The 17,587-nt window shown below is 37.4% G+C and overlaps 1 protein-coding gene across 3 annotated transcripts in view; it reads left to right on the forward strand.

Annotated features, from left to right (window-relative positions):
• sema3fb (sema domain, immunoglobulin domain (Ig), short basic domain, secreted, (semaphorin) 3Fb) overlaps positions 1 to 17,587 on the forward strand; it is a 316,200-nt gene that overhangs the window by 278,968 nt on the left and 19,645 nt on the right. For all 3 annotated transcript variants that reach the window (XM_062046079.1, XM_062046078.1, XM_062046080.1), the window contains 3 exons: positions 1,371 to 1,490; positions 1,620 to 1,759; positions 5,127 to 5,241. In XM_062046079.1, coding sequence (XP_061902063.1) covers positions 1,371 to 1,490; positions 1,620 to 1,759; positions 5,127 to 5,241 — 375 coding nt within the window. The remainder of the gene's footprint in view (positions 1 to 1,370; positions 1,491 to 1,619; positions 1,760 to 5,126; positions 5,242 to 17,587) is intronic.

Here is a 17,587-nt window from a genome sequence, read left to right on the forward strand (position 1 = left end):
ACAATTACCCAGAACCCCTTGCAGCACTAACTCTTCCGGGACGCTACAATATACACCCCCCGCTACCACATACCCCCCACCTCAACCCTGCTCCCCCTAACCCCCCAACCCCGCCCACCTCAACCTCCTCATGCTCTCTCAGGGAGAGCATGTCCCAAATTCCAAGCTGCTGTTTTGAGGCATGTTAAAAAAAAATGCACTTTGTGACTTCAATAATAAATATGGCAGTGCCATGTTGGCATTTTTTTCCATATCTTTAGTTGATTTATTTTGGAAAACCTTTTTACATTGTTTAATGCATCCAGCGGGGCATCACAACAAAATTAGGCATAATAATGTGTTAATTCCACGACTGCATATATCGGTATCGGTTGATATTGGAATCGGTACTTAAGAGTTGGACAATATCGGAATATCGGATATCGGCAAAAAAGCCATTATCGGACATCTCTACAAAAATCGTCATATTTTTTTTTTTACATACTGTTTTGCTAAAGCTGGCTCTTCCATATTGACAATTAATATTCGCATTGAAAATAATTGTATTTTATTTTTTGCAGTGTGTTTATGTACTATAATTTACAAATCTACTTTAAAGACATACAGTTAAAATTATATATATATATATATACACTACCGTTCAAAAGTTTGGGGTCACCCAAACAATTTTGTGGAATAGTCTTCATTTCTAAGAACAAGAATAGACTGTCGAGTTTCAGATGAAAGTTCTCTTTTTCTGGCCATTTTGAGCGTTTAATTGACCCCACAAATGTGATGCTCCAGAAACTCAATCTGCTCAAAGGAAGGTCAGTTTTGTAGCTTTTGTAACGAGCTAAACTGTTTTCAGATGTGTGAACATGATTGCACAAGGGTTTTCTAATCATCAATCAGCCTTCTGAGCCAATGAGCAAACACATTGTACCATTAGAACACTGGAGTGATAGTTGCTGGAAATGGGCCTCTATACACCTATGTAGATATTGCACCAAAAACCAGACATTTGCAGCTAGAATAGTCATTTACCACATTAGCAATGTATAGAGTGTATTTCTTTAAAGTTAAGACTAGTTTAAAGTTATCTTCATTGAAAAGTACAGTGCTTTTCCTTCAAAAATATGGACATTTCAATGTGACCCCAAACTTTTGACAGTAGTGTATATATATAAAAATTAAAAAAAAATTGTTCGCCTGAAAAAACATCAATCCAGTCATACATTTACTCTTTCCACTAATCGTATTGGGTCATAGTGGAAGTGATGACTGTTACGATGATGTAGAATGGAATAAAGACACATAATGTATCATATTCAGGAAATACCGTAAAATATTTAATTCCGCTATTAAACTGAATTGTATTATTTCTTTGTCAGATGGTGAACTTTATGCTGGTGTGTACGTCGATTTTATGGGAACGGACTCTGCCATTTTCCGGACTTTGGGGACGAAAACAGCCATGCGAACCGATCAGTACAACTCCAGATGGCTGAATGGTAAACGTCAGAAAGTTCCGTGGTCTTGACCTTGCAATCTGCGAGGATCAACAAGTGATAAACAGGAAATGTCTCCAGTTTATAAATTACTATAAATATTCCCCGTGTATTTACCTCTTCTGCCCACAGACCCCACTTTCGTCCACGTACACCTCATCCCCGACAGCGCGGAAAGAAATGACGACAAGCTTTATTTCTTCTTCCGGGAGAAGTCCTCCGAGATGGGCCAGAGTCCCGTGACCCAGTCCCGCATTGGACGCATCTGCTTGGTGTGTACACAGCGTGGGCCGTGTTTGTTTGGGGGTGTAAACATCATGAAATCAGCATCGGTATAAAAACAGGCCGGAGTCTCTTGAGGCGAGTTACCCACGGTGTTGACATGTTTATGTGCTGGACTTGTATTTGGCCAACACTGATGTGCTGGAATCCACATGTCTTTAACCTTCCTGTCTACAATGCGTCCCTCTGTCTGTTAAAATGCCCTCTGGCCTCTCACCTTTGGACTGACTGACCTTTTTTGCTTGGTAGTCTAAAATGCACTTTTAGTGTAAGGAGCAATGGGATGTTAACAGTGTCATATTAAGCTCATCTAGACTTCCTCCAAAGTAAGTAGTAAATATAAAATGGTCTTTTTATGTATGTGAACCGAAGTAGAATCGTGTAATGCTACGGGAAAAAACGGGGCTTACATGAGACGGTAATTTCAGCTGTTCACTGTTGTATTTATTTGAGGGGGTCAGGCGCTGACCCAGCACACAAACACTCATCCCCCTCACAGTGGGTTTTGTCACGGCCTCCGGAGACCAGGGGCCTCGAGTCATGTAACGAGCTTGCTTACGCACAAAACCCCGGCGTACGACCTTTTGCGCGGCAAAGATCAGATGTATCAAGACTGACGTTGACGTGGAAATGCGCGCCGCGTCACACCAACTTTCACGGCTGACGCACGTACGTTTCCACAGGCTGTGGATGTGTCGGCGACACACACACCGCAAAAACTGAACTCTTAAGAAAAATTAAATATCTCAAATAAGGGTGATATTTGCTTATTCTCTGTGTGATAAGATAATTCTTCTCACTAAGCAGATTTTATGTTAGTGTTTTACTTGTTTTAAGGGTTTTGGTCCTAAATTATCTCCATAAGATATTACAGCTTGTTGCTGAGATTTGATGACCTATATTGAGTAAAACAGGCTTGAAACTAGAATATCAACTGTTGCAAAGCTGTGTCATCAACACTCACTGCTTTTTCAAAGTAATAATTTCTTATTTCAAGCATGAAATCGAAAATTATGACTTTGACACAGTTGTGTCTCATAATTAAAACAGATGACAGCCAAATGGACTTTGCTGTTTTATTTTCAATGAAACAATAGAAAAGATGTACTCGATCGGTAGTGACAGATTGTTTGATAAACGTATAGCATGTTCTATATGTTATAGTTATTTGAATGACTCTTACCATAATATGTTACGTTAACATACCAGGCACGTTCTCAGTTGGTTATTTATGCGTCATATAACGTACACTTATTCAGCGTGTTGTTCACTATTCTTTATTTATTTTAAATTGCCTTTCAAATGTCTATTCTTGGTGTTGGATTTTATCAAATAAATTTCCCCCAAAAATGCGACTTATACTCTAGTGCAGGAGTGGGGAATACATTTTTACCCCGGGCCGCATGAGCAACCCGAGCACTGCTGGAGGGCCACATCGACAATATTTCAATTAAATTTGGCTTGAGTTGTCGGACTTTTTGTGTGGCCATAAACGCACCAGTGGTTTAGTGGTATGTGTGTTGGTGACAGATGACAAGTTGGTTTTGGCCTGGTTTGTACGGCAGAAAATGACTAGTTTTTCGAGATAGAAGTGTTTTACTGATGTTTTTGGTGTGGTTATGGCCGAATATAAACAGTTTTGCTCAATAAAGTGATCGATATAATTCCTTGCCTCGAAGCATCTCGATAGACGTTACAATAATTGAACGGTGTTCAATTGAACGGTGTTGACGAACACCGTTAGGGCCGCCTGTTGTCGCTGTCACTCAAAGTTGCATTGCAAAATTACACAGAATAAATGTGTTTATTTTGTTTAGAATTCAGATGGGATTTGATTTGGTGCGCGGCATATATTTGGTGCGCGGCATATATTTGCTGTGCGCAGAGGACGCTTGAGCAGTGCGCAATTGCGCAGGCGCGCACCTTAGAGGGAACGTTGCTTGGCAGTCCATGTCTTGTTGAAAACACGCCATTCGTCATCATCTTTTCTCTTTGTAGCGTCTCGGGTGTAAACCGTGCATCACTTGTCGCTGTGCACCTTCACTCACAGGTTACACACGGACATACACCCATAAATAACACTTTTCAAAATAAAAGCAGCACAGTTGTATTGCGCGCACGACATAGATGTTTTTTCAACTTTATTTTGTAATTCGTGAATGCAGCTGTTCACATTCACTCACAATCACACACGCACATACGTCCACACGGAAGTAATACAAATAACGCTTTTCAAAACAAAAGCAGCACCGTTGTATTGCACACTCGACATAGATACTTTTCTAAATGTATTTTGTAATTTATGATTGGCCTCACGCGGGCCGGACAGGGACGCACAAAGGGCCGGATGTGGCCCGCGGGCCGCAGAATGCCCAGGTCTGCTCTAGTGCGACTTATATATGTTTTTTTCCTTCTTTATTATGCATTTTCGGCCGGTGCGACTTATACTCCGGATTGACTTATAATCCGAAAAATACGGTATTTATTTCGTTTTATGGGCGAAATAGAGGAGCTCCCATTGGCTCTGATGTAAGCGGAATTTTATTTACTTTTATTTATAAGTTAGAATGCATTAAAAAAAAAATCCATTCGTCGTCGTGTCTTTCATAATGATTGTGAATGATAGGCAAAAGGTCTTTTAAGGTTTGTTGTTCATACTATAGTACAGTAGTTTTGCACACTTGGAACCAGGACCTATTAGCCAGCTAAGGTTGAATCCAGTGTATTACCATACTATTCAGAGTATTGTTTTCAACCCTGTAAGACCCAAATATAGAAAAACCTAAAAAAAAAATACCACATTCACCCAGTGTTGTATAATTGCAACAATTATATAACAAGCTCTAAATGAAGTTTGATACATCTGTTCCACAATAACTACATATGTACATGCTCTAGACAATGTATTAACAACCAAAAAAATATATAAAATACATTTTACTTACTTGAATCTGATGAATCCAGTCCAATGAAACAAATAGATGTTGTTCGAAGGAAACCTTGAGAGGTTGTGTGAGTTCATGGCCAGAAAGCGTGACTTATTAACAAATGTACGATCCAATAGCCTTGTGAGACTGAACAATAGACTATGTAAATGTGGTAAAAAAAAAATATATATACAGTATATAACGGATTGTTTTTTAGGATGGTTAAAGGTAACGTTGTAATTTTACAACAAGGGGTGTTACAGGGTTAAGGATACTTGCTGAATAAACACATACCAGTCTTAGTCCGAGCTCTTTACTACACATCATAACGCAAACCAGCATGTTCACTTTTGTGTGGAGATTCCACCTGTCTCAAAAGAGGAGGGTTTTGCTAACCGATTATTAATTATTATTTTTTCCCTCTTTGCAGAATGACGATGGAGGTCACTGCTGCCTTGTAAACAAGTGGAGCACCTTCTTGAAGGCCAGGCTCATCTGCTCGGTACCAGGGGCAGACGGGATGGAGACACACTTTGATGAGCTTCGTGAGTAACATATTGACACCATAAAATGGCATTGTCTTATATGCGGGGTATCAAACAATTGTGTATCTCTTTAAGTATGCTCTCCCCTATGCCAGTTAACAGCGAAAAAAATCAATTTTTAAAAAATCTATGAAAAAAAAAAATACTCTATTTACTCCAAATTCTAAGGGTCAGTTTAATTATTCTGGTGCTTCTGTTGCTACTTGTACCAGGGGTCAGCAACATTTTTAGCATTCTGGTTGTGCACAGGTGTCAAACTCAAAGCCAGGAGCCCGATCTGGCCCGCGACATCATTTTATCTGGCCCGCAAACACCTGGAAATGATATGTGTCAAAAAAGTTCTTAATATTTTCTCAATAAATGTAATGGATTTTTGTCATTTTGACAGTGAAAAATATATGTACTGCTTGAAATTGCATGCCTTTTAAACTTTAATAGTATCCAATATTGCAACAAATATTACAGAATATTACCATACTTTCCAAACATGTTTTTGTCTAAATAGAAATTTAAAAAAATACTTAACTTTACAGCAAACTACCCATCAAATTAATAAAAATGACAATACATTTTACGTTGCTTTTTACAGCATATTACTGTAAATTGAAGAAAAATACTATGTTTTTTTGCGTTAAAATTCTGTTGACTGAGCTGCCAGTTTTTGACTGTAAAATCTACGGTTGTTGTTTTTAACGGTGTATTACTGTAAACGGAAAGACGGTACATTTTTTTTTACGGTTGAAAAACTGGCAGCTAAGTTACCAGAAAAAATTACTTGTACTGTTTTTCCATTCACAATATAATGTTGTAAAAAAGAATGTACATTTAACACAAAAATTCTGGCAACTAAGCTGCCAGCTTTTTCCGTAAAAACATTTACCGTAAAATGTTGTAAAAAATTAAAAATACACTATATTTTACAGTCAAATCTTGTAAATGTAAAATGTTTACTGCAAAATCGACGGTCTACCTAAAACAATTTATATTATTAATGATGAAATCCAGAGGCAAATTCGTACATTATTCACAGGCGGCCATCTGATGGGAGCCATAACTGCCATGTGGCCCTCAATGAAAACGAGTTGGACATCCCTGTCGTTGTGGGTCCCTGAGAAAGTTTTTTTTTAACACTGGAGTGGGGAAAATGTGCATTTTTGGAAAGAGAGGGCGTGAATGTGTCCTGACTGGTGACAAACAATGGTCACAGGCCGTGACAAAGGCAAAAAAAAGGAAGGAGGAGCTGCTGTGCGTGTGTGTGTACGATATACTGGAAATAATAAATTACCGCGGTACAAATGAATTAAATATGGTTCTATACTGCTTCTGAAAAATAAGATGAATAAAAATAAACAATTTTATTTCCGGATGCGACGTCGAGCTGTTGTCACATCGTGACATTGCTAAAAGGAGCAAAATAATGCACCTCACACATACAGTACAGGCCAAAAGTTTGGTCACACCTTCTCGTTCAATGCGTTTCCTTTATTTTCCTGACTATTTACATTGGAGATTGTCACTGAAGGCATCAAAACTATGAATGAACACATGTGGAGTTATGTACTTAACAAAAAAAGGTGAAATAACTGAAAACATGTTTAATATTCTAGTTTCTTCAAAATAGCCACCCTTTGCTCTGATTACTGCTTTGCACACTCTTGGCTTTCTCTCGATGAGCTTCAAGAGGTGAAATGGTTTTCATTTCAGAGGTGTCATAGTTTTGATGCCTTCAGTGACAATCTACAACAGGGGTCCCCAAACTACGGCCCGCGGGCCGGATCCGGCCCCCCAACATCCAAAATCCGGCCCACAGGAAGTCCCAAGTAAAATTTTTTTATTCATGTATTTATTTATTTATTTTTAAAATTTTTTATTTTTTATCTTTCCTTTCTAATCCATTTTCTACCGCTTGTTACACTTGGTGTCTCCTAGCCGCTCAGGCAAATCATATTGTCTAAAAATGAATTTTCCCATCGATAACGTGACAATGTTAAATGTTGATGAACATCATGTATATATGTATATATACATATACATATATATATATATATATATATATATATATATATATATATATATATATATATATATATATATATATATATATATATATATATATATATATATATATATACACAGCCTGGCCCCCGGCCAATTTTTTTTAACCCAATGCGGCCCCTGAGTCAACAAGTTTGGGGACCCCTGATCTACAAGGTAAATAGTCATGAAAATTTAAAAAACGCATTGAAATGAGAAGGTGTGACCAAACTTTTGGCCTGTACTGTATGTGTGAGGTGCATTATTTAATTTAACGAGAAATACGTTAGCTTCTTGATAGTGCCTGTAAAATTAAATATAAAAAAATAAAAAAACATTTTCAAATTCTATAATCTCTGTTATGTTTCTGCGGCCCCAGACTTGTTTAAAGAGTCAAAATGGCTCTTTTGTTCGTACAGGTTGCCGACCTCTGGCCTATATTGTACATTAAATATACATTCATCATTTTTGACAGTAAGTATTGAATTGCATAGAAAAAAAGACTAGCTGTATTCAAAGCATATTCAATTTCAAGCTCCTGTCATGCATGATCCCAACAGATAAAAGGAGAAGTATGTTTTTTTGTGCTACCGCAGCACCTGCTAAAAGTGCCCTACATACACACACCTTCAAGAACTGGGTCTTTGGCCCACATTTTGGCCTTCTTCGCATTTTACGACCCATCCAGGGTACAGTAACGGCATCCAAGAATCCTTCCCCCCGCCATGTCGTTTCCTTTCAAGATGTCTTCCTCTTTTTTTTTTTCATTTGTGTGAACAAGGGGGGCTGATGGTCTGCAGATCAGATCACCACTGGATGGAATGTGTGTGACTGTGAAAAGAGTAGGCTTTCTGCTACAAAGGCCTGGCATATCCCAGTGTGCTTTTAACATCTCAGCACACACTGACTCGGGCCTGATGCACCAGATCGCCGAATGAAAAGTGGAGTGTGATTATAGTTTAAGTCCCCTCGTCACGATGACACATTACTGGCTTTTATCTCAACAGATTCAGACTCGTAAGCCTTGTTCTTTTTTTAAAGGTGACAATTATTTAAAAGCATTTGAACAACTGCAATGGTGACACACACAAAATAAATCCATGACATGTCTGTCCGTGTGTGTAGTTCTCAGCAAAAGTTGTAGTCGTTTGCCAATTTTGCAGTCATTTCAGCGTCAATGCTGACACAGAGGCGAGTCATGGGCGTTCAATTGTGCTGTGAATCTGATGATGGTGTAGATGCAGGATTGCTTTGGGGTTACCGTATTTTTCGGAGTATAAGTCGATCCGGAGTATAAATCGCACCGGCCGAAAATGCATAATAAAGAAGGGAAAAAACATATATAAAGTCGCACTGGAGTATAAGTCGCATTTTTGGGGGAAATTTATTTGATAAAACCCAACACCAAGAATAGACATTTGAAAGGCAATTTAAAATAAATAAAGAATAGTGAACAACAGGCTGAATAAGTGTACATTATATGAGGCATAAATAACCAACTGAGAACGTACCTGGTATGTTAACGTAACATATTATGGTAAGAGTCATTCAAATAACTATAACATATAGAACATGCTATACGTTTACCAAACAATCTGTCACTCCTAATCGCTAAATCCCATGAAATCTTATACGTCTAGTCTCTTACGTGAATGAGCTAAATAATATTATTTGATATTTTACGGTAATGTGTTAATAATTTCACACATAAGTCGCTCCTGAGTATAAGTCGCACCCCCGGCCAAACTATGAAAAAAAACCTGCGACTTATAGTCCGAAAAATACGGTATATGAATCCCAGGTATGAGTGCAGCTATCCGCCCCCCTCAATTACAATCCCCAAAACCAGTGAAGTTGGCATGTTGTGTAAATGGTAAATAAAAACAGAATACAATGATTTGCAAATCCTTTTAAACCTATATTCAACTGAATAGACTGCAAAGACAAGATACTTAACGTTCGAACTGGAAAACTTTACTTTCTGCAAATATTAGCTCATTTGGAATTTGATGCCTGCAACATGTTTCAAAAAAGCCGGCACACGTGGCAAAAAAAGACTGAGAAAGTTGAGGAATGCTCATCAAACACTTATTTGGAACATCCCACGGGTGGGCAGGCTAATTGGGAACAGGTGGGTGCCATGATTGGGTGTAAAAGCAGCTTCCGTGAAATGCTCAGTCATTCACAAACAAGGATGGGGCGAGGCTCACCACTGTGTGAACAAATACGTGAGCAAATTGTCGAACAGTTTAAGAACAACATTTTGTCAACCAGCTATTGCAAGGAATTTAGGGATTTCACCATCTAAGGTCTGTAATATCATCAAAAGGTTCAGAGAATCTGGAGAAATCATTGCGCGTAAGCGATGATATTACGGACCTTCGATGCCTCAGGCGGTACTGCATCAAAAAGCGACATCAGTGTGTAAAGGATATCACCACATTGGCTCAGGAACACTTCAGAAAGCCACCGTCAGTAACTACAGTTCGTCGCTCATCTAAGACGGACTGATGCAAAGTGGAAAAGTGTCTATGGTCTGAGGAGTCCACATTTCAAATTGTTTTTGGAAACTGTGGACGTGGTGTCCTACGGCACAAAGAGGAAAAGAACCATCCGGATTGTTATAGGCGCAAAGTTGAAAAGCCAGCATCTGTGAGGTGTATTAGTGCCCAAGGCATGGGTTTAGAGCAACATACAGTATGTTGCCATCAAAGCAACGTTATAATGGACGCCCCTGCTTTTTTCAGCAAGACAATGCCAAGCCACGTGCTGCAACAATGTGGCTTCATAGTAAAAGAGTGCGGGTACTAGACTGGCCTGCCTGTAGTCCAGACCTGTCTCCCATTGAAAATGAGTGGTGCATTATGAAGCGTCAAATACCACAACGGAGACCCCCGAACTGTTGAACAACTTATGCTGTACATCAAGCAAGAATGGGAAAGAATTCCACCTGAAAAGCTTCAAAAATTGGTCTCCTCGGTTCCCAAACGTTTACTGAGTGTTGTTAAAAGGAAAGGCCATGTAACACAGTGGTAAAAATACCCCTGTGCCAACATTTTTGCAATGTGTTGCTGCCATTAAATTCTAAATTAATGAATTTTTGCAAAAAAAAAATTACGTTTTTCAGTTCGAACATTAAATATCTTGTCTTTGCAGTCTATTCAATTGAATATATGTTGAAAGGGATTTGCAAATCATTGTATTCTGTTTTTATTTACGATTTACACAACGTGCCAACTTCACTGGTTTTGGGTTTTGTACAATGGCGCTGGTCGTTTCTCATGACTCATGAAGAAGTGATGTAACAATATAAAAGTTTCATACAGTGGTTATTGTGACCAAAAATGACCATGGTTATCATTATTATCATTGTGTTGTTGACAAAGCGTAACAAACTATTTTAACCACATTTTTTTCCATCATTGATAAACAGCCCACACAGAATATATATACTTTCCTTGGCAGAATGTTCTGGCTTTAAAGGGGTTGTTTGCAACTTGCTCAAAGTAAAATAAAATAATAAGAACAAGAACACCACTGGGTAGCATACAGTACTGTATGTTACCATTTGTGGTTTAACATATACTTTATATTTCACATTTACTAATCATATTGAGTTAAAAATCCAAGCACATGCAATCATGTTTTGATAGACTATAGATTCAATGAGAGCTAACGTTAGCGAGCTAAATTGCTAACAACTCACAAAGATAATGTGCGTGCACATGTACGTACATTTTTGACTTAAGGCCCAACTTTTCTACTACAGAGGTACCCGGGGCTCCACTCAAATATTAACACTGAATTAGTAATCTTACTCTTGATTTTAATTGCTTTCAATAATTACATCTAATCCACTTACAGTTTAACGGGATAAACATTGTCAAATGACATGAAAACATGTGTTAATCACAAGGATTATTATCAAGGCTTAGGTCAGGCTGATTACAAAAATAAATACTACACTACATGTACTGCAAAAGAAGAGACTCTTAATAACTGATGAAAATGAAATGTACATACAATTGCACTTTGCAATAATAAATCAATTCTAACTAAATTAATAATAAATAATACATGTTTCTTGGATAAACTGTCAGCAAAATTTTAGTGCAAATGGAAATATATTTACACCTTTGTCATAATTTTTGCGCTTATGAAACTTTTCAATGACTTTAGCTCCAGACTTGTTCTGTTTGTTTGATGTTGTCATTACTGCCACAAGTGTATTACCACAGATTTTATTTGGCGGCCCGCTAGGGAGACTTGCGGCCTAACAATGGGTTAAAAAAACTAGTTTACATCATTACAAGTTAAACGCCGTAAGAGGGCTTAAAACACATGGGAAAGTTTGCGCCCTTTAGCCATCCTCGTAAAGGTTGCAAACAGCCCCTTTAAGAGCCATGTTATTGTTATTCGGGTTTTTAAATTTGTTTATCTTATTTACTTTTTGATTTGTAAGGGTTTTAAAATGTTTCTTGACAATAAAGACAAAGTAGGGGTTACGTGCTTCTCTTCTGGTTTGCGTAAAGTGTACTATTCTAAAAATACGACGACTGAAATAAGTAAAACAAAACAGAACATAAAAAGTTGAATAAAACAACAAACAGGTGTAACGTAACAAGAAAGACGTTTAAATGTTAATGCTAATAACATAAAGCTGATATGCAGGCTGTTTAAAAAATTAAAAAATAAATAAAAATAGATTGTTTTTTTCTGTTTTTTAAAGTGAAACATATCCTTTGACTTTTCAGTCTGTTGTCCTCAGTAAAAAATTTTTTAAAAGGTTTGGGCACACCTGCCTTAGTTGCTCGAACAGAAATACACATTTAGACATTTAATGGGGAAAGACAATTAAAATGTGAAACCATGATAAGAAATGTCTGTAATTTTACCGGTGGTTTATCATTATACCAGTAATCCGTTACATTCCTACTACTAACAAACAAACACAAGGTAGTTTTTCTTACTGGTTCAGCCTCGGTAGAGGTCCCTGCCACTGACTCCTAGAGGGGACGGATTTGGATGCGATGGATATTTTCTTAATGTTATCAAAGCTGGATGCTAATGACAAGTTTGTCTTAAAGACAGGATAAAAGCCACAGCATTACATTACACTAGATACTTTTGCAGGCACATATCCTAACCTGTGGATCTCAGAGGTTTCTATGGAAAGCATACCAGTCTATAAACCAGTGGCGGGCCGTGCGTTTCCCACCTAGGCCTTCAGTGATGTCCGTCTTCAATGATTACCTCTCAAAACACTATCATTGATGTCACCACATGACCGTTGCTGGAGAAATACTATACAGAAACACATGTACGCACTACTGAGCATTGAAACACATCAACAGTGTACAAAACTGGTTATTTTCTGCTGCATTTAAAAATCAATAAACCAGCATCAGCAATTAAAACATATCTTATGTGATACGGTCAAAAAAAAAATTGCAAAAAACATATTAAACATGAAAATATAAGGAAATAAAATAAAAATATTTGAACTCACAATTTGTAGCACCCCGTCGGTTGATTCAAGTGGCGGGCATTTCCCCATTTCATCGCCGGGACAACTGAGCTAGCTCCCGGGGTTGGCCGACATCGTCTCACAAGATGCAGTTTCTCTTTAAATATCCTTCTTGAAAATGGCATTGCAAATATACACTGCAAAAACTGAAATCTAAGTAAGATTAATTATCTCAAATAAGGGTGATATTTGCTTATTTTCTGTCTGATAAGATAATTCTTCTCACTAGGCAGATTTTATGTTAGTGTTTTACTTGTTTTAAGGGTTTTGGTCCTAAATGATCTCAGTAAGATATTACAGCTTGTTGCTGAGATTTTATGACTTATATTGAGTAAAACATGCTTGAAACTAGAATATCAACTGTTGCAAAGCTGTGTCATCAACACTCACAAGTATAAAACTACTTTTTTAAAGTAATAATTTCTTACTTCAAGCTTGAAAAAAAAAATCATGATGTCGAGCGCATATCATTATGTCAAGATAATGGCACTAGCATTTAGTTAATTTAAGAATATTTTTCAACATATTGAGCAAAAAGGTCTCTTTTTTTTTCTAACAAGAAAAGTGCACTTGTTATTAGTGAGAATATACTTATTTTAAGGTATTTTTGGGTTCATTGAGGTTAGATAATTTTCACTTGTTTTGGAAAGTCTTGACAAGCCGAATTTTCTTGTTCTATTGGCAGATCATTTTGCTTAGTTCAAATAAAATACCCCTAATTTTTGTATTTTTTTTCTTGTTTTTGAACACTGACTTTTTGCAGTGTATATCTGCCACCTAATCAACGTTTTGTTCTCCTTCTTTGTGGGTTAAAAAAGTGAGTATCGGTGATTTCTCTCCTCGCCCGGTATGGCTACGGTGCAACACTTCCTGCTAGTGTGTGTGTGACAATCATTGGCACTTTATCTTTAACGTTAGTAAATTGAAATTGCAACTTGTGATTGGATACTCACTTTGGAATCACAAGTGAGTATCCATCACAGTCTTGTTAACATCAGGCTACCTAGATAGGCTACAGTCAACAATTTGTGATCTGATTGGCTATCGCAACTGTCTATCAACTGTATGTGTTCTCAAATTCATCCGCTAACGGTCCCGGGTGTGTCTCTGCTGAAATGCATAGCACCGCCGCGGCTCAAACCAGTGAGCATCCAATCACAGGACGCGTAAATGTCACGTTCAACTTGGGCCAGCTAGAAGGCCTTACTGACAACAACTCGTGATCTGATTGGATATCGCAATTATCTATCAACTGTATGTGCCCGCTCACTTACAGTGCACAGTCGCATTGTTGATTCTGAAGGCCCCGGGCAGATTTTGTACAGCATGGCAACATAGGCTAGCTGAATTCTGATTGGATAAAAACTCTAACCTAAAAACAACAGCACTGGAAGGAGCATAATATGACATGAAGAGAATATGAATACTGTTGGATATTTAGGGAAAGTACATTAAAAATGACTTTTATCTTTAATTATGATCATGATTTCTGATGGCCCACCACTGTTATAAACACATTTCCTCTATTTGCCTTGCCAAATGTTATTCAGCTTCTCTTTTATCACATGATTATTTTAATTCATTTGTCTATTCATTTTAATACATTCTTGCTAATATAACAATCATTTTGGAGGGAAAAAACAGCAAAAAACATAATTATTTCTTAATCATTATTCCAGGAAGTTTGAATGTGGGAAAATATTTCCAATTTTCTATTGTGGATTGCAATTTATTCTTGAGGCTAAGACAGCTGGATGATTGTTTAGTGTAAATGTATGCCCTGGCAATCATCTACTATGTGACATAATGACAGCCAGTCGTGCATTGACCATAACTTTAGCAACTTTGGTATTTGGTTGCATATTCTGTGTGAATGGCTTTGGGGAATCTGTTACTAAGAAATATAGTAAGTGCTTGTTATCTCTCAGCTTTAGGCTTTTTTTTCCCCCCAGGAATGAACTCACATTTCATTCAAGTCTCAAGAGGAATGCAACACTGTGCAGACGCTCCAATGTGGTTTGGAACAAAACTTTTGCAGTTGAGATTTAAGGGCGACGTTCAAACGCTATGTATCATTTTGTTTGCTTAGCTGACAGCTCATTTCTTGTGCTTGTCTGTCTGTACAAGACAAGTGCCTTTCACTCGTTTTTGCTATACTTTCTAAGCTTTACCAGCCATGTTTTTTCATGAATAACTAATTTTTCACACAAATTCCCAAACAAAATGAAAATAGCAAAAGCCATACCGATTTATAAGACAGGAGACAAACGCCTGCTTACAAACTACAGACCTGTGTCCTTACTTCCTCATGTTTCTAAAATTATTTAAAAAACAACAACACATTGGACAAATCCATCTAAAAGTGAAACATTTACAGATAACCAATACTGATACAGAGCCAACATTTCAACATCAATGGCATGAATTGAAATTCCGGAATAAATATCGTGATAGATGGTGAACTCTGTGTTTATGGATCTAATAAAAGCATTTGACACAATCATAATAACTTCATAAAATAATTGAATGGTATGGCACCAGAGGGCTGGTCTTGGACTGGGAAGCTACCTAACCAACAGGAAGCAATCCGTGAAGCTAGGCGAACACACGTCTACAGAGCTAAATATATCTTGTGGCATACCACAGGGATCAATACTGGGACCAAAATTGTTCAGTCTCTACATAAACGACATTTGTTAAGTTGCAAAGGACTTAAAGTTAGTATTATTAGCAGACAACACGACTGTGTTTTCTTCAGGAGATGAGACATAGAAGCTGATACAAATAACAACAGAAGAAATTAATACATTCAAAAGATGGGTTGACAAAAACAGACTATCTTTGAATCTCAGTACAACAAAAACAATGCTATTTGGTAACAGTAGAAGAGAAAGTCAAACACAAATACAAATACATGGAATAGACATTGAAAGGGTAAAATAAATCACATTTTTGGGTGTAATAATAGATGATAAAATGAAATGAAAACATCTTGAACCATATTTTTTTTAAAAACCACATAATTTATCTTATAGGCGAACCATAAATTACTTAACTATTTATTCATGAAAACTTTCATTATTGTTTATTTATGTATATAATAAAGATTTACCTACTCATTGTATACTAATTTATTTATTTATTCACCGTTGTGTTACAAAAAAAGAACAAACAAATGGGTTGAAAAAAAAAAGGGGTAGGATTAAATAAGCTATGCTTCTTCCTACTCCTTTTCAGGCATGCTGTAATGAAACAACTGGCAATATGTGACGTATCACATTGTTATAGTGTGCATGTTTGAAATAGACTGACACAAACCAGCCAACCAACAATTAGGCTGAATGTTACTATAGGCCAGGAGTCGGCAACCCAAAAATTATACCAAAAATATGCCTGATAAGCACTCCACACAAGTCAATAACACCAACAAAGCTCACCTTTGTGCATTCACACACAGCATGAAAAGTTTGATGGACAAAATTAGACGAAAAAGGAGTGAAATAAAATACGTCTTTCTGTGTCAGCATCGGAGAAAGTTGTACATGTAAACAAACTACGGTGAGTTCAAGGACCACTAAAATTGGTAGGACAAAATAGTGCTCGCCGAATACTCTCATTGCGTGTTTAGTATAAACAGTGGGATTTCTAACAATTAGGGAGGTTTGTGTCAGGTTTGTCATCCTACAGCAACCATATTAGAACAAAAAAAAAATGTTTTTCCCCTCATCTTATTCCATTTTCTTACATTTTTTAAAAAGCTCCAGGGAACCACTAGGGTGGCGCTAAAGACCTGCATGCGGCTCCAGAACTGCAGGTTGCCGACCCCTGCCAAAGGCTCTTATTTTTATTATGAATAATTCAATAACTGCACTCACTTGGCATCTATTGTAGCTGGTCACCGAGTAAGGGTGTCCCCACATCTGTGGCCCCTCCCCAAGGTTTCTTCTTTTTCCCATTTTTGGTTTTTGGAGTTTTTCCTTTCCTGGATGTGGGTTTTCGTTGTGGTTTGTGCAGCCCTTCGAGGCACTAAATTGAATAAAGAAATAAGGTTTGTCTAATCCTCCCCCTTTTTCACTTTATAGCAATTACTAACATACTTCCTGTTCTTAATTTTTACTCAATTTACATCAATGTGTTCTAAATACATCAGTTGTCCTCATAAGTAATGATAATGATAAATGGGTTATACTTGTATAGCGCTTTTCTACCTTCAAGGTACTCAAAGCGCTTTGACAGTATTTCCACATTCACCCATTCACACACACATTCACACACTGATGGCGGGAGCTGCCATGCAAGGCGCTAACCAGCAGCCATCAGGAGCAAGGGTGAAGTGTCTTGCCCAAGGACACAACGGACGTGACTAGGATGGTAGAAGGTTGGGATTGAACCCCAGTAACCAGCAACCCTCCGATTGCTGGCACGGCCACTCTACCAACTTCACCACGCCGTCCCTAGTTAAATCAATTATGATTTACTTAATGAGATGGATAATATCTTATTTTTAATTAATTCATGACGTTTATCATAATTCTTCTTCTTTGTACCTTGTCAACACGCGTAGTTTGAACAGACTCTTAAACTGAATCATGTTAGTACATTGTTTGATTTCTTTGCCTAATTCATTCCATAATGTCATCCCACATACTGATACACTAAAGGTTTTAAATGTTGTATGTGCAAACACGTTTTAAATTAGATTTTCCTCAAAGGTTTTAGTTCTCCTCTTTTGTTGGGCATAATTGTTGTACCTTTTTGGGTAGCAGGTTATAGTTTGCTTTGTGC

Source organism: Entelurus aequoreus, linkage group LG01, assembly GCF_033978785.1.
Source record: "Entelurus aequoreus isolate RoL-2023_Sb linkage group LG01, RoL_Eaeq_v1.1, whole genome shotgun sequence".
Lineage (NCBI taxonomy): Eukaryota > Metazoa > Chordata > Actinopteri > Syngnathiformes > Syngnathidae > Entelurus > Entelurus aequoreus.